Below are 18741 nucleotides of genomic sequence, written 5' to 3' on the forward strand. Positions count from 1 at the left end.
ATGGATCGGGTTGGTTCGAATTTTTTAAACACCAAATCAAATCTATTGTGTTGGGTTTTTAAATTTATACACCAAACCAAACCAATAAAATTTGGTTTTCTCGGGTTATTCGATTTTCTCGAGTTTTTTTCGGAAATAGTCTTGATACAAAACATATAAGTTTTACTTCAAATATTTTCTTTAGTCCTAGTAAGATACAACTATATAATTAAGGCGTTTCTTAAGAAAATAACACAAAATGTGAGAAGAATGATGACATTGTATTAAAATATTCAACAAAAGCTAATAAAATCGGTTAAAATAAATATTGCTAATTAACAAGCCATAAAGAAAATGACCATAATCTAAAAATACTAAATCATGCTAAAAAAAGGTACAACTAATAAGTATTAATTATATGACAAAGAAAAAAAACTTAAATTAAGTATTTTCACTCTCTAAATCAATTATGCAAAACTAAAGAATGGATATTCAATATTATTGTCATCCCTAGTGGTAAATTGAATTTCTTTTGTTAGCATTAGTGTTGACTTGGTTTTGGTTTGGACTTTATTTGAGTTACTAACATCCATGGGATATAAAACTTATTGACATTCAAAATTCTAAGTTCAAGCTTGAATAATAGATAAAAACTACGCAAAAATTTAAGAAATATTTATAAATTACATTACAAATAAATATTTTAAAAATTGAATACATGTAATGTCGGGTTGGTTTGGTTCGGTTCGGTTTGACTTTTTTTTAGTTAAAACCAAACCAAACTAATTATGGTTTGCGTTTTTTTTTCAACACCAAACCAAACCACTAGTCGGATTTTTTTCTCGATTTGACTCGATTTATCGGTTTGGTGCGGTTTGTTGGTTTACTTTGTACACCCACTAATGAGAATAGGCATGGACCTAGCATAAATATATAGAGTAAATAATTTTAAAAACTTTCAACTTATATTATAAGTTCAATTACATCACAATTTTTTTTTTTGTAATGTTCAAAAATAAATTTGTCTGCGCGGATAATGTGGTAATTTCTATTTTATTTTAAAACAAACAATAATAACTTGAATTATTTTATTAAAACACTAAAGAAAGTGCCAAAATATATGTTGTCATCAGTTTCTTATATTCAAACTCTTTCCAGAGCCATGGGAAAGGACTCCCTCTACTTATCTAATTATATCACATAATTTAAAATTTATCTAAAAATCAAAAGGCTACTTTGAAACTTCTGAATTTTGCAAGTACTATTATGACAACTGTTAGTAAAACTGTGTTCAGAACTGTAGGAAACAGAAACCAAAAACTGGAAAAAACCAGAAAGTAAAAGAAATAGAAACTGTGTAAAGTTGGAAAAAATTTCAGAAACAAAGAAATATCTGAGACCACAGAATTCACTGTGTGTCCTTAAAGAATTTAATCCCCTTACTGTACCCAAGGTTATGGATTACTTCCTCCCAGGATAAAACGGATATACCTGTTGCAGGAGTAGCGGCACCTCAAACGCCTACGACTTCGACGAACTCAAATCAGGAACGAACCACACACGGAGACTCGATAGTTTTATTTCAGAAAAGAAGAATGCAGAAACAGGTTTTTGTGACTGTTCGGAAAGGCATTGCCTTTTCCGAAAAAATAAGAACGTTGGGATTAATTTTTATTCCGCTGGCGGAAATAATAAAAAAAAAATCAGAAAATGAAAATTGAATTTAAATAAATTTGGTCTAAAAAGATTATCAATCAATCATTTGACCAAATCCGAAGCCGAGTGACGGCAACCGATTTATTGCCAACAGTGAGTCCCTCTTCTCAACCCTTTACGAAATTTGAAAGAAGTGTTTTATAATATAAACACATAACTTTCCGTTTCTACCACTAATGTGCAGCTCCTTTTCAAAGGAAGCTTTCTTTAAACTTCATTTTCCTTCCATTGTCTTTTTTCCCTCCATTTTTTATTCACACCAACTTATAAAACAATCATTGACTAGCTTTTACAATAATATATGATGTCATTGCATAGGTAATATCCTAAGGCAGTATTGTGTATAGAATTTTTCAAAAGTGATGTTAATATTTATAAAAATAAACAAATTAATAAATCAATACAGTAACAAATGATGTTATTTTTTATATTATACTTAATATTTGTATTTTACTTATTATATACACGTATCTAGCAAACAAAATTCCACGAAGCGATGTTCGTGATACCATTTGGGACAAGGTATATACGCTCCTCAAAGGTCAAATACACTCGACGTGACATATAATATTGTAGAATAATAATAAAAACAAAAAATGTGTAATAAGAGAGATTAGGATATTATTTTTCTTGAAATATATATGGTCCACGATTGCTGCTAAGACAGAAAACTCGGACACCAAGTAAGCTGCAATAATTTCCAAAGATTGACATCTATGATTAGCAATGCCAAACTTCTAATTATAAGTTAACCTTTAATATGAAATCTAATCATTTTCAAAGATTTGTTTTCCATTATGAAAACAAAATTAGGCCCTGCTGTTGACTCTTGCAATAGATGCTGACTAATGATTGTGATACTTAGATAGGTAATTACGTAGCTAATCGATTAGGATCTCACGTTGACCCCATTTCGGATTCATCTGTAAATGTAGTATATGTCTGTCTTTATTCCGTATCTAAAAGGGAAATCTGTGCTTTTAGTCCTCAAAGTGTTGATTTCTTTTTTTAAAAAAAATTGATCCATATGATAGCTAAACCCATTTAATTTCCAATTAATTGTAATGTGCATTTTTATTTTTTCTGCTTATAAATTTATCAGATTATTAACTGTTAATCAATGAATTACCCATGCTATGTTAAATTCATATTGTTGATGTATATTTAATTTGAAGCTAATATGGTTCTAATAATACCACAACAAAATGACAAACATAAATTTTAATTATTTCAAAAATATATATATTCTCAATAAAATATCACAAAGATCAAAAATTGACTTTCCTAATACGTGAGGGATTGAAAGTACAATTACCCCTGGCCAAAAATAATTCCCTAAATTCCCCTTTTTTTTTTCGTGGTCCTTTTTGGCCCCTTTAAATTTCATTTGATAAAAACTACACGACACTACAAAAACTTTTACGTGATTAAAGAAAATAATAATAAAGAATTAATCTAAATAGTCACTCGTGCAATTACTTAAACTACAAATAACTGACAATATATATATATATATAGACACACACACCAGTGACGGAGCCAGAAATTAGGCGAAGAGTGTGCAAATTTTCTTCTCACTTGTGTTAAGGGTGTGCAAAATCGGATATATACTTATAATAGTGAACATTTAACTTATGTATACCGTGTAATTTTCCGGTGAAGGGTGTGCACCTGACCATCCTTCACCTAAGGTGGCTCCGTCCATGACACACACATCGGCTAAGGAAAAAAAAAAAAAAGTCGATTATTTGTGTAAAGATCCCTTAAATAATAGATGTAGCATTTTGAATATTCTTACCTAAAAAAAGTCAAATTAATGTGTTACGTATTATAAATCACAAGACTGTCAATCGAAAAACATTGTCAATGAGAGCGCCTAATGTTTCTCACAAGTAATTAAACATTGACGACAATTATTGATTGTACATTTTATCCATCTAATGTATATTTTTGACGTTCCAACCACTGGATTATTCGGTGCGAATTAAAGAATTATCGTTGAGGCAATCGATTCCACAAATCGCAATTCTACACCGTGCAATGCATCATGTCATACATTATCAATCAACCATTATATTATGGAAAAAACAGTTTTTAAGTGTGAAAGTTGCTTAAAATATGTATGTCGATCGAGGTGCCGTAAACATCAAGATTTAAGCTTTGCCTTAAAGTGGTCCATTATATGTTCCAAGTCATTGGTCAAAATCTGATGCAACACAACGAATTCATCCCCTAATAGTGGTCCATTAGAAGAAGTGGGGATTAATTGATATATCAGACACCAAATTGTTTGGACCGAGGCTGGCTGTTGTTGGTGTCCGAGTCAGTTTATACATACATTGATTAATTTTACGGAATATTTATTACCTCTCATCAACATAGATATGGAATAATTTTTTCCATCAAAACTTAAATAGATGCGAAGAAGGTAGTATTATTTTCCACGGAGTATTCTAGACAAAACATTACTAGCATACTTGAATTGGGAATTTGTGGTCTTTTAGATGTTCCAAGTCTTTGGTCAAAGCTGATGTAACACAACGAATTCATACCCTAAAAGTGGTCCCTTAGGAGGTTGTACTTTTTAAAAAATTGTGATGTTCGAATCAATTTGCACACATGTCAACTAATTTCATAGGACACTTACTATGTCTCGATCATCACAAATATCAATTAGTTTTATATGCCAAGACTTGGATATAGCATTAGCATATTTGAATTAGGAATTTGGGGAGCTTTTCGATGGAATACTTATCTATATAAATCATAGAATTTAACCTTAAGTGGTCGTTTGATTATATTTATTTTTATCACGTTTGGTATAAGGTATAAAATAATATAAATTTATATGCATGTATAAATTTTCAGTTCTTATACCTTCTTAATATAGGATTATTTTATACCATCTTTTAGATGGTATAAAATAATCTATTGGGATAAATTAGTCCGGGATTATAAGACTATTTCGACTAGCAACCAAACGACCCTAAGTGTTTTATATTTATTTATTTGGTATGAATATATTCAATGCATGTAAATTTTCAGTTCAGGCAATATAGGTAAGGGTTGAAAAAAATCTTTTCCTTTCTCCTCAAGAGCTTTCTGAATCTGATTAAGAGCCCATTTGGATTGGCTTATAAGTTGCTTATGTTCGTTTTTAAAATTTTTTGTTTGGGTGGCCAGAATTTGAAATATTTTGTCTTAAAATAAGCGAAAAAATTAATTGATTTAAAACTTATCCAAAGCTTATGTTTTAAAACAACTTTATAACCGTTTTTTTAAGCCCATCCAAACAGGCTCTAAATTACATTTCGAATGATCATCCAGATCAATGTAGAAACAATAATTCCTATTAATAGTCAAAGAACAAATTATAATTCTATTAATAGTCAAAGAAAGAGATAATCAATGTTGTTTAATTTGTTACATTTAGGAGTTGCATTGCTAGCCGGCCGTTTACTAAACAGTGGTTCTATCCTATCTCAATCAAAGCCAGGAACATTAAATTCAGGGGCCACAAAAGAAATTAAAATATTTCAGGGTCCACAAATTAAATGCAGCAATAATACTTAGGACAGAAAACTTTAATTTTGATGAAGACGTGACTTCTCGCAGCCAGATTCAGGTAGTATATATAATTCCAGAAGAACAAGAAGAACATTAGTATTATTTATGATTTATGATTATTTTATTTAACTTTATTTATAAACCCCATAGCCATTGACTTGATGGATCTCCGACAAAAGAGGTTAAGATCGTGAGCGGATCAATAATTTAAAGTTTATGAACTCGAATGTTACTGTATTTATTAATCAATTAAATTATTATTTTTAGAATTTAATACTTGTAGATATATAACAAAATTTATTTATATATATATATATATATATATATATATATATATATATTTATATATGTATATAATGTGTAAGCTCAAACTATTGAGTTAGATCGAACCTATAAATCATAGTGTTCATCCGGGGTTGAGATCCGAATTATTAACAGAAAAATACCAAGAAAATAAGAGGAATAGTGCGCTTTTTCCCTTTTTCTATATTTTATAATAATCATTTTCAATGCTAGCTGCCAGTGAAGAAAAGGCCAAATTCTTTTAATTTTGCACCCACTGCTTCTTATTGCATGGCGGCCCTCGATCCTTGATAAGATCAAACACATTAAAGATCATATTACTAATTGAAAGATCTACTGATAATTTATTTATTTAGTTTTATTTTATCTCGATTATTTGATAAATATGAGACCATTTTTATCTCATTGCATAGAATATCTATAAGTTCTTCTAGAGGGTGATGGGAGCTAGCCAGCTAGGAAACTATTTTAGTATTTGAGTTATAAATATTTTTCTTTCGTCTGCAATTATGCCAGGGAGACTCATTGCATATAAAAAAACATAATGCACCCTGCTATGGTCGACTCTATATATAATTAAAATTAAATTAGGCAAAAGTTATAACTTACAAGTGTTGGGACCAATGCTGAAGTTCAAATGCTTTTGGTAAGAACTAAGTATGCACTTCCAAGAGTATTTTATGTATGGATTGTGTTAAAAAATATTTACACAATTAAGTTACTTATGAGATAATCACTGATAAATTTTGTGATAAGCGTTAATCGGTAAAACTGTAACTAATCTGCCATCAAGTACAATTAAAATTCACTGATAATGTATAAAAACCTTATATATAATTTAAATCTAAAAAAAATGTTGAAAACATCATCCATTATTGTAGCTACGTTCCGAAAAGAACTAGTCTATACATCAGATGTGTCATGTTAGGTATATAATTAGGCTAAAGACTTGTAACCACAAGCGTCCTATGACCATCTTTAGAAAAGATTGGCTATCATTTTCTTTAGGGAAGTTATATAAACGGTCCGGGTAAAAGTTTTTTATATTATTAAATTATTTAAAGGAAATTTATGGAGAGTGTTTTTATAATCTCAAAATAAGATAAATTACATGTTAAAATAGATAAATGTAATTTGGTGGTATATAAATTCCTCTATATATAAATTCCTTTATATATATACATGAATAGAGAACTGGAACAAATCCAATCAGAACTCAGAAGGTAGGGCTGTCCTTTTGTGTTGCGGACCCTTAGTCATGTGATATTATGAAATATACTACTGCTGTACATGTTTTCAGTTAGGTAAGGGGGCATGTCTACTTTACTCTTATCCATTTTCATCCGTCAAATGTGTCCCTAGCAAATTAAAACCATATCTTATATGATCGAGTAGTTTAATTTCTTGTTTGAGGGGTGGGTGTGTGATGATTGGGGTTTGCACGAGGACACTTAGAAATGACAATTGAACTAATTGGATCAAAACATGTCAAAGTTGATTAATAAAGAAATAGATTTTGAGTCTAATTCAACTTCGAAAGCTAGTACGTTCAAGAAGTATTAATTGTTCAACACCATATAAGAAAATAAATTATCATCCCACCTACAGATGTGAGATTACTAACACCCGATGTCTGGACCTCGCAACTAGCTAGAGTATAGACAAGATAATATGGAGGCCCAAACTCTGGTGAAACGACAAGAGTTGAGTAGACTGGGTTCTGATATCATAATAAAGAAATGGACTTTAGAGCTAACTTAACCTCAAAAGTTAGCTCAAGCAATGAAAATTACCCAAGAGGCCAAGACCATATAAGAAGGCAAATTGTCATCCCACCTACCGATGTGGATCTACTAACATTAATAGACTAGTCATGTATGATTAAAATAAAAAGAGGCTACGACCTGTCCAAAATTTGCCTGGTCGATAAGAGTTTTTGGTTTTGTGATGTGAACTGTATGAAGAAACTCATTTACGTTAGCGTTGTTGTTCCACATCGGAAGAGTAGAATTTGTTGGCTTATATAGAAAGATAATTCTACACTAACTTAAAGAGTTGGAAAGAACGTCATAAACCCACCGGCAGTCGTCGTTGTAGTCGGTCGGATCAAATTCCGATTAGGACAAGGACAAATGATTTGATTGATTAATTTTTGGATCAACAAATTCTTGTTTGTTATGTTGGATTGAATTATTGCACTATTCCAATAAAGGTAAATCCCTTCTATCCTGGGAGTAAATAATTCAATCCCTTGAATATTGCTAGAGGATTAAATTTCTTAATTAAGGACACAAAGTAACTTTTGTAGGCTCCATTAGTTAAGATTCTGTTTATATTCATTACTTGCATCGAACACAAAGGATAACAAAGAGTTGGATCATTATGACTAAAATAACGGCCATAACTCAACTATTCCCATATAACACTGCCACCACACTAGCATAAAAAATAAATGAGAGGCAACTTGCTCAGTTCACAGAAATTGTGCAGTGACGAAGATGCACGGTACAACAGTTCTGATCTATATAATAAAACAATTGTTCGAAATGTCCATATGACTATTCGACTACTACTGAATACTGATCAATTACATTGCACCCTGGCCTGTCATAATATTTCTTGTCGTTGCATGCATGACGAGTAATACTTTTCGGGCCAACAAGATCCACATATTTGGAATGGAAGATAAATAAACTGACAATGTTTATAGGAAAAAACAAGGATGAAAGCATTGCTCTACTAGACATTATCGTAAGGATAGAATTTTCACTCATGAGAACAACGTGCTAAACTTACAAACTAACAAAACCCAAAAATGGAGTAGAAAAGAATCTAACTTTTTAATTAACTTCGACAAAGATCAAAACCGTACTCTCCTATATTACAAGTAGTACTTAAAATTACTTATTGCATACGTCTCCAAGTGGACCAAACAAGATAAGATGCTAGGACTGCAATTGTCGGAACAAGAATTTATGAAGATCACAAATGAACACGTAGATGACACAAATTTCACGAGGTAAAACTATAGTCACTTTCTAAAGACGAAAATGGTAAAGAATTCAATGTATGTCAAATTTTGTAGCACCATTCCAATTTTGACCAAAGAGCTAGCTTCATTGTATACGAAGAGAGAAGTCCTATGTCAAAGAAGAAACAAGTTGTTCTTCCAGTGGTAAACCTTGATAGTCTCATCAACAAAATAGAACAATATTAAATTTGTATGCAAATTGTGTGAGTGAAGATCAGTTGGATGATTTTAATTAAGACGGTAAATCAATATATATCACAAAAACGAACTGAGGATGAGGCAAAGAAGACAATATATATGTCAAAAGCTAATTGAACGATGCAAAATGGAAAGAGAGTCGATTTTTTTTTTTTTTTTTTTTTTTTTTTTTGTTGAGTTAAAGGTTCGTATATCGTTAGTGTAATTTTTTTTTTTACGCAATCAGGTCATCCAAAGGAGATCTATATAGCTAAATTTTCTTAAAATGTGTAATTTGAAATGTTGAAATTAAGATATATTACATGTTATAATATGTAAAGAGATGACCCGATAGTTTAAAAATTATTTATATATCAATGATGATGCATAAAACTTTTTTCTTTTGTAGTCATTTTTTGCTGGGGCAATATTGAGGTTCCCGTTGCATTATATAAAAGTGCTCTTTAACTGAGTAGCTTGCGCCACTCATCACATTAATGCTAACAGTTCAAAAAGCCACCAAACTAATGGTGGCATTATATATAATGTGAATAATTAATCCCTTTATTCTAATTGGAAATATATAAGGACTTGGGACTCGTACTCGGCCACTTATCGTGTTGTTTAGTTTGTTAATATAATAGACTTGCCTGTGGATTAGGATTAATATAATTATATATTTTGAAAGTAATTTGAGCTGGAGCTACATTCTTTATGCGAAAGACAATTCAATTTGGACCATTTAGCACTGAATAGATAAACCCTTTTTACGTATAGGCCAGTTTGAGTGGTAGCAAACACAGATTTAAAAATGTAAGTCAGTGGAATAAATACAATACACCTCATTATTCATTTGTGATAATGAAAACAGACTTAATAAGCGTTTGGACAGAAAGGGTGTGATATGTTTTTAAAAAAATTGAAAAGAGGTACTTGAAAATTGAGTTATGTTTAGATACACATTTAGCTTGAAAAAAAAAAAGTTAAAATTGTGAATTTCACTTGAAAAAACTGATCAAAATCACTTTTTTCAAATTTGAAACTCATCATCAATATTTTATTTAAAAAATCAATCTAATGTATTAGCAAACGCTATTTTAATTTCTTTTTTTGAATGAAAACAAAGTTGCATTATTGCGTATATCGATTAATAAATGCATGAAACTTTCCAAAACTCATTAATTAAACTGCTTGCTCAAATAAGACGCAAGTCATGAATGTGCAAACGTGTGCACGCCCAAAAAGACTAAAGAAAAAAGAGCAAACCAAAAAGTAATCGTACGTTCACAAATTTAACTTACTTCCAAAAATATTTCTACTTATTGTATTTACCAAAATCGAACTTTTTTCCTATTTCAATCCCATATATGTACGCGTCATCATTATCCAAAAGACTACCAAACTAGTACTCTTATTAATTGTTTGTGTGTTACGTCTACACTTGTTAAAATAACTTAATTACAACAATTCCCGCTTAATGAGGGATCATCTATCAGTAGCAACTTAGGCTTCATGTAAGTTGCAGGCAAAGTAGATTCGTTTCGGGTAAGTTGCAGCCATATGATCTCAAAGTAATTATTTTCAAATTTTTAAGCATCAAAGACCATTGAATTATGTGATAATTTTAAATTACTTCAGTTTTTATTAGTAACAAAGGAACCCGCAATCGTTATCTTTAGGTGCGCTCTAGATAAACTATTCTCGCGATAATATCTTCACAAACCACAAGGAGATGATGCACTAGTGAGATGTAACCTGCACTAAGTAATCTCCGTGCGACGTGCTCGATCGAAAAACCATTGAATTATGTGATAATTTCAAATTAATTAAGTTTTTTTTTGTTTTGTTTAAAAAAGGTAACTCATATCTATTAAGCCCTTTGGGACGATCTGAACAAACTCCGCTCCGGCGTAATAACCCACAAATCACATACGAGATGTAAACTGTACTAGATAATCCCGTGCGACGGACGAGGACCCTTCATTTAGGAGATTAATTCCCTGCTCAATCAAACTCGGCCACTACCGAAGTGGCTCAAATTACTTGAGTTATTACCGATTCCAAATTACTTATTTGTAAATGCGAAGATTAATGAGCAAACGAATTAATATCAAAGGCAGCCCAACCTCCAAAAGACCATTAAAGGTCGGCGCAACTCAAAATCTAATAGTCCCAACACAGCACCAAAAGGTGTCACATATTGTTACTGTTTTTAGGTCTCTATGGCTTTTTTTTTTTTTTTTTTTTTTTGCTTTTTGCCACAACAACGACCCAAGTGGATGATGGGTTTAACAACAGATTGCTTGGATCTAAATTCATGGGTTGACACTTCGACATGTGTATGCTAGTGCATTTATCATTTGTCAATAAATACCAGTATCTCTGCTTCTCTTTTTACCCTCATCTTCCCAAAAGTATTGTAAATGGAAGTTAAAGATATTTTTTTATCACATTAAAATAATTAAATATTACTCATTAAAACAATAAGTCATAATTATTTTCATCATATTAAATTGCTTAGGATACAAATGGCCAGAATGTCACATATTCACCGTCAGGTTATAACATCATTAGCCACGATAATACTGTGTTATTCTGTAAATTTGACGTCAAGAAATTTTAAGAAATCATAATATACATTTTGAATATCCATATGTTGGTTTTAAAATTTTCTAGAAGTGAACCGCTCGAAAGGGCAGCCCGGTGCACTATGAGCTCCCACTGGGTACACCAAGCTCTCATAATACGCAGGGTAGGGGAAAAGGCCTGACCATGCCTCCACAAGAATATATATTGAACGTAGTCTTACCTTGTATTTTTACAAAAGATTATTTTCACGGCTCGAACGTAACTTCCTGGTCACTTAACAACAACTTTACTAGTTATGACACTCAATGCTATAATTATAAATCAAGTACAATTTTTACTTAATTATTTTTCTAGATTAAAAAAAAAAAAAAAAGAAGCAAATAAAAGAGAAATAAACTCTCAGGAAGGCAAGATAAATTTTCAAGTAAAGCATTTTATGGGGTCAACAGCTCCTGCTAAAGATCTACAAAAATAGGAGAAAAAGTGAAAAGAAAAAAGAAGAAAGAAAAAGAGTATTTTAATTTAGAGATAATATTATGATAGTAGTATTATGAAATCCAAGACACGTGGAATGATAAGGAGGTATTTCATGGAAATTTCATGGCTGTGAATTAAATAGGCTATACTACTTTTCTTGTTTCTTGTTTTCTCTCTCTATCTCTATAGATTTTCTTACCTCTAACCTTAATAAAGCTGAGGGGTACGGGTGTTAAGGGGTGTGGGGGTGGGGGTGGGGGTGGAGCCCAAAATGGTCCTATGCTTTGCTGGCTTCAAGCTCTCCATTGTTGGTTTTTAATGGGATTTTGTCTGCTTTGTGAGACCATAGTTTTCAGTTTGGCCAAATTGAACAAATAACACTACTTTTCTCTCTCTCAAAACAAAATTTGATCACTCTTTTTTTCCACTATTCTCTTCTTCTGTCTATTTGTTTTCTTGAATCACTTCATCATCATTCTCAAAGAAAAGTTAGAGAAAAACAAACAAAAAAACTGTTCAATACTAACTTTACTTTCTTTTGATTTGATAGTTTCACAGATCTAAACACCCTTTTCACTTTCAGATCTTCAAAGGTGAGTTTTTTATTTCCCTTTTGAACTCCTCTCTGTTTTTGCTTATGCTATTATCTTATTTATGGTCAGGCTATATTTTGCTATATTTGGTTTCAAATATAGTATGTGTGATTCTTGAAATTTGGGTAGTCAAGAAAAAAATGTCTATCTTTATCCTGTTTTTTAGTTTGATTTTATTCTTTGATAAAGTCAGACCTTCTGGATTTAAGCTGACTGGCCATATTCTTCCATATTGAAAAAGCTGAATTGGACTACTTTGAAAGTCCTATGTTGTAGTTTTGTTGATTTTTTCATTTTTAGAGTGATTCATTGTGTTGTATTTTCATTTATAAAGTACACCATAAATCAATTTTAGTGTACCCTCTTGTTATTAGTCTCTTTAAAAAATAGTTTCACTTTTTATATTTAGTCATATCCTACGTGACAATATTAAAGATCACAAGATTCAAAGAGCAAAGAGCATTTTTGTACATTTACACGCATCTTTAATTTTAATTCAAGACTACAAGATTCAAAAGTTTTCCTTATTGTTTTTAAACTCCGTACCGAGTCAAACTAAGACAGACAAATTGAATCGAGGGAGTATTAAACTAGAGGTGGCTTCTTGGTCATCATTTGCTTGTAATAGTTACCGGGTTGATTATTTCTCTTCATCTTACTTTTGTCATTGGTATTTTTAAGGACTTGTAGTATTACAACAAAAGCAAAGTTGAGATTTTTAAGAGCAAAATTGGAAATATAAGACCAGGCAAATGTGGAGACATTGGATGGTGTTTTGGATGAGATGAGGTATGATATCTGGATTAATGAACATATTAAGGGCCTGTTTTCAGCCAAGGGCAAATGGACATGTTCATACAAGTTCAGATGCCGGTGGTCGGCAAGACGGGCTTTTATGGTATAAAGATACAGGGCAACATGTAAATGGAGAGTTTTCAATGGCTGTAGTTCAAGCTAATAATCTACTCGAAGATCAGAGCCAAATCGAATCAGGAAGCTTGAGCTTGCAGGATTCTGTTGGGCCATATGGTACTTTTATTGGAATTTATGATGGGCATGGAGGGCCTGAAACTTCAAGGTTCATTAATGAACACCTCTTTCAAAATCTCAAGAGTGAGCTCTTCTGACCAATTTGAGTTAATTCCATTTCTAGAAAAAAAATATCACTGCTTTTTTATAGGGACTACTATGTATGATTTTTTGTTCCTCTTTAAGTCTTCCCTCAATGGTTTGCTCCAAAATTGTGTAGGGTTCACATCTGAGCACCAGTCTATGTCTGTTGAGGTGATTCGGAAAGCATTTCAAGCAACAGAAGATGGTTTCCTCTCTGTTGTGACTAAACAATGGCCGACCAAACCACAAATTGCTGCTGTTGGATCGTGTTGTCTTGTTGGAGTTATCTGCAATGGAACATTATATATAGCCAACCTTGGTGATTCAAGGGCAGTCTTAGGGAGACTTGTTAAGTCAACTGGCGAGGTTCTCTCGATTCAGCTCTCTGCAGAACACAATGTGAGCATTGAATCTGTAAGACAAGAGATGCAATCTTTGCATCCAGATGATTCACAAATTGTAGTTTTAAAGCACAATGTCTGGCGTGTCAAGGGGCTTATACAGGTAACTTCCATTCCATCTTCGTAAGCAGTTTCTGTTTGGGATAATTACATTTTTGGACCGCTCAAAAGAATAATAGCCAGCAAATGTATAGGTTTTGTATATTAAGTATAAATATACATATTATATACTTGTAATATATGTAAATATACATAATCAGTGTATATTTCTTGTATATCTTGGCTAGCGCTCGTAATTAATTTTGGCTGACGGGCCAAAAATGAAAAAAGATGTTTGCTCAGCTCAAAGTACCGATTTGATCTTATTAGTAATGAGTATTCTTTCAATAAAAATATATACATTACGTCTATTTTAATAATTGGGATTTTTGTAGATTCTAAGTTTCTTCATACTATACCCGCCCCCTAATCGTTTATGCGTTTTTAGGACTTTAAGATGGTGTTTCTGATGTCCTTGTATTTTCCTTTTCATGGGAGCCATAGGAAATTGCCATTCAAGTAGCCTATAGTATAGGGTTTTTGTCCACTGCGCTTGAGTTATGAACATTTCTTTGCCTTTCACATATAGCAATTGAACTTTCATCGACCAGTCGACACGAAGTTGAAACGTTCAAATTTCGAACTCTTAATGGCAAGTGTTTCTTTCCAGAAGGAAATACGAGATTATCTGAAGAAACTGAGATTGTAGATTCTTGATATTTGCTTCAATTTGAGAAATGAATGAATAAACAGAAACCGTTAAAGGAGTATTTTCGTAACCAAACCCTTCCTTTTTACCACTTTATGGTTTATGTGGTGGAAATAGTACCCTTTTCTGTGATAAAGGTGTGAGGCGTGATATCTTTTTGGCAAAACAAGTTATTTTACTGGTTGCGTTTATATTTACATGTGTAGAGGAATGTTTGTTGTTTTTTATGGAGAGGCTTCATTATTTTTCAGTTTGATATTTTTTTTGACTTTGTGTGATATTCAGCAGCAGATATAGTATCTTTAAAGTGTGCCCAAATGCTTAAGCAATATGAATGAGAGTAGCAGACATAAGATACTGTAAGCTTGTCGTATTTTTAATTTCAAGCTTTTAATCAATTAGCAGATATAAGAGATACTTATGACTGAACAGTAGGGAAAATTCAAAATAAATAGTTACTGCTGGGTGACTTAAAGGGTCCTCCATTCAGTTACACTTCTTGATATCTTTGTTAAAGCTCTAATTAAATCTAACATATCTTTTAATTCTTAAAAATCTACCTATATGTATGGAAATTGCGTTTCTCCCTTTGGTTTTGATTGTAGTAATCTTGTCACCTTAAATCATACATTGTATGAATGTATTGTGAACAAGGGATACTCCCCCTCTTCCGGAGTGTTGGCATAATTTTTGGATGGTTTATGGAAATATGAACCTTCAATTTATTACACATGAATTAAATTGCTACTCCCTCCGTTACAATTTGTTTGTCTTAGTTTGATTCGGCACAGAGTTCAAGAAAGAAGACTTCTAAATCTTGTGGTCTTAAATATCTTGATATGTATAATGTACGAAAATGCCCTTTGAATCTTGTGGTCTTAAGTATGCCATATAAGTTGCTGGGTGTAAAGAGTTACTGAATATAGAAAGTGATATTCTTTTTTAACAGACTAAAAAGGAAAGTAAGACAAACAAGTTGAAACGGAGGGAGTATTTCAACAGCTGTTTCAGTCTTACAGAGACACTTTCTTTAGGAAGCACGTTTAGTATGGTTGTGCCTTGCATGACTGAAAAAACCTTCGATCTGCACTCCAAGATGACTGAATACTTTATTTTGCAGATTTCGAGATCCATTGGTGATGTGTACTTAAAGAAAGCTGAATTCAACAGGGAGCCATTGTATGCTAAGTTTCGCCTTCGAGAACCATTTGGGAAGCCCATATTGAGCTCAGATCCCGCAATTTCAGAGCACCAGTTGCAACCTCACGATCAGTTTATCATATTTGCATCGGATGGTCTCTGGGAGCACCTAAGTAACCAAGGCGCAGTCGACATTGTACAAAATCACCCACGAAATGTAAGATATCTGTCCTCATTATGCTTCATGGATCTCTCTTCTAGTCCATTTTACTGGATGATGTCTTGCTTCCCTCCCATACATGATAGGCCACAAAAAGAGTTGGTGAAATATAGCTGGTAGTAAAATGATCTGGTGATGCACTTAACACTGAAATGCCGAGCAATAGAAGTCATTTAACTGAAATGTGTAGCCACTCTGTCAATTGCATGCTTACCATTAGGGGTGGCAAAATTAGTCCATGAATACATGACCCGCTCAAACCGTCCATTTATTAGCTCAGTCCATTTCAGCACAGCCCAAAAATTAAAATTGGGCCTGTTATTTAGCCCAAGTTGGCCTATAAGAAATCTTGTCAAAATATTTTCAAAAAGACATTGTTTTTATTTGATATATTATATACTATAACCATAATAAGAAAAGAATAGTTTTATTAGGTAATAAAAATTTATAAAAGAACAAATAAAGAAATTAAAACTTAGTAATAATTGGCCGGGTCAGGTTATGACTCTTTTTTTAGCCCATTTCAGTCTAAGTATTTTGGGCGGTCAATAACCCGCTCATTTATTAACTCGGCCCATTTTGACTGTCCAAATTCAGCCCGACCCCGCCTATTTGACACCCTTAATTATCATTTTGGCCTCTATTACTTTTATAGTGTCGTTTAGTCTAAATATGTAGTGGAAAAGCTATATGTCTCAACTCCTTGAGAAGAAAATGCAGTTAGGATCAAAACTTAAAAGAGGCTTGTTTGCCACTTGACAGGGGATAGCTAAAAGGTTAGTGAAAACTGCATTGCAAGAAGCAGCAAAGAAAAGGGAAATGAGGTATTCAGACTTGAAGAAAATCGATCGTGGAGTTCGTCGACATTTCCACGATGACATCTCGGTGGCGGTTGTGTTCCTCGACTCGAATCTCGTGAGCCGGGCTAGCTCGGTCAAGAGTCCTAATATTTCTGTAAAAGGAGGTGGCATAAGTTTGCCTACAAAGACTACTCCAACATAAGTTGGTGCAACTTTATGAAGCTGTTGTTGTTGTACTATGTATCTTGTGAATACCAGGTGGGCTTCTAAAAGTTCAAAAGCAGGCCAACAATTTTTTTAAACTGTAATCTAACTGAGACTAGTACTTGGATTTAGTTCCTGTGCCCAAGAAAGGGGCTGGAAAAAAAAGAGTATCTTCACAACTATCAGTTGAGTTGTTTCCTTGAAGTAATTTCTTCTTGCTTCAATTATTCCTCGGGTATAATATTTCCTTGAAGTAATTTCCTAATTTCATTTGGCTTTTGTATAATATTTAGTTAGCTGGAGGTTGTAAATGCCTTAAATCCTTCTGTCCTTTGAAGGGGAATTTGGTTTGTAAACAAGTTATACCGGGATTGTATTGTAGGATTAAATAATGACGGAATGATTCATGGATGTATATTTTCATTAGTAGATGTTTGGATTGTTGGACAAAGTAGCAAATACAAGGTAGGATGTAAAACATCTGTTTGATTTTTCACTAGATAAATGTTACTCCCTCCGGATAAAAAAAAGAGTTCATTTAGTCATTTGCACATGCCTTAAGAAAATACTCACTTCTAGACAAAAATAGTAATTTGATTAAACTATCCCTAATTAAATAAGTATTGAGATTTGATCGTATAACAGTTAATAGGGATAAATCTGAAAAAATAAAGTTAATTCTTTCTTGATTTGATAAGTGGATATTTTTTTTGACCCGGAAAAAAAATGCTAAGTGGACACTTTTTATAATCCGGAGGGAGTAATAAACTGATATTTTCAATTTTAACTTTTGACTTTCTTAAAGAACTTTGAAGGAGAGCTTTGGAGAAGGCTATCTTTATTATTTGTTGTTTTATTTCTGGATTACTGATCTAGGTATTGTTATCCTACATTGAGTCTGATAGTAATATTACAACTGTGTGATAGATAATTCCAGGATTGTTTATATAGAACAAACAATTAGCTAAACATGAGGTAAAATAATCTTACGATTTATTTCAACACTGTTATCCGTGACCGTGACCAAACCACTCCTAATGAATGGTGTGTTTGTGACTGTGATCTATAACCATAATAGTCAGTTATGAAGAAGAAGTGGATTTCAATACAGTATTTGGAGTTTTGGTTGTCTGATTGTATGACTGCAGTTAATTCCAAAACCTAATTAAATTAATTAAGAATTATAACTAAAATATTTTGTCTGTATCAGTGACGAACAGTTCAGCATTTTCTTCGTTATTTCAGAAGATAAATATGAAATATATTTTACAACAAAATTTTAGTCTCAAGGAATTATAAAAAGACCGAAATATTAATATTCAGGTTTACACCGAAATCAAATGTTTTTAACTCTCTACACGCCAAATGTGTTTTTTTTCCAGGACAAGTGGAGTACTTTCTAAACATGTTTATTTTAAAATAAAAAGATTACTGTCCTGAATAACTTTAGTAACAGTATCCAATTTTTCTTTTTCGGAATTGAGAGAACTTCTTTATTGTTTTTTTAAGATTTAAATATACCAATTGTCAGAGTGTCAGGCATATTCCCCCTACCACAAGAAGACGTCCTTCTTCACAGTATGCCTTCGAGGAGTAGTCAGTAAACGGTCAAAATTATAAGTTAATAGTACCTTGGTAAAAACTAAATTAAGGGCCCAACTATCAACGACTCCATCATGGTAT

The 18741-nt window shown here is 32.3% G+C and overlaps 1 protein-coding gene across 2 annotated transcripts; it reads left to right on the forward strand.

Annotated features, from left to right (window-relative positions):
• Positions 1-12116: 12116 nt before the first annotated feature.
• Positions 12117-17489, forward strand: LOC132065178 (probable protein phosphatase 2C 46). 2 transcript variants are annotated; one of them, XM_059458440.1, is made up of 5 exons: positions 12117-12432; positions 13114-13545; positions 13682-14049; positions 15815-16051; positions 16817-17489. In XM_059458440.1, the coding sequence occupies exons 2-5, from the start codon at positions 13224-13226 to the stop codon at positions 17054-17056; spliced, it is 1167 nt and encodes a 388-aa protein (XP_059314423.1). In that variant the 5' UTR covers positions 12117-12432; positions 13114-13223; the 3' UTR covers positions 17057-17489. The 2 variants fall into 2 exon arrangements, with proteins under 2 accessions (XP_059314423.1, XP_059314424.1); XM_059458441.1 differs by having other exon boundaries at positions 13123-13545.
• The last annotated feature ends 1252 nt before the right edge of the window (positions 17490-18741 follow it).

The sequence above is a fragment of the Lycium ferocissimum genome, chromosome 7, assembly GCF_029784015.1.
Source record: "Lycium ferocissimum isolate CSIRO_LF1 chromosome 7, AGI_CSIRO_Lferr_CH_V1, whole genome shotgun sequence".
Lineage (NCBI taxonomy): Eukaryota > Viridiplantae > Streptophyta > Magnoliopsida > Solanales > Solanaceae > Lycium > Lycium ferocissimum.

What these genes read in the sequence shown, in the direction of transcription:
- LOC132065178 (XM_059458440.1), top strand. Translation starts at nt 13,224, where the DNA reads ATGATATCTGGATTAATGAACATATTAAGGGCCTGTTTTCAGCCAAGG. An exon ending in CCTCTTTCAAAATCTCAAGA is followed by an intron (nt 13,546 to 13,681) that starts GTGAGCTCTTCT and finishes AAAATTGTGTAG; the next exon opens with GGTTCACATCTGAGCACCAG. An exon ending in GTGTCAAGGGGCTTATACAG is followed by an intron (nt 14,050 to 15,814) that starts GTAACTTCCATT and finishes TTTATTTTGCAG; the next exon opens with ATTTCGAGATCCATTGGTGA.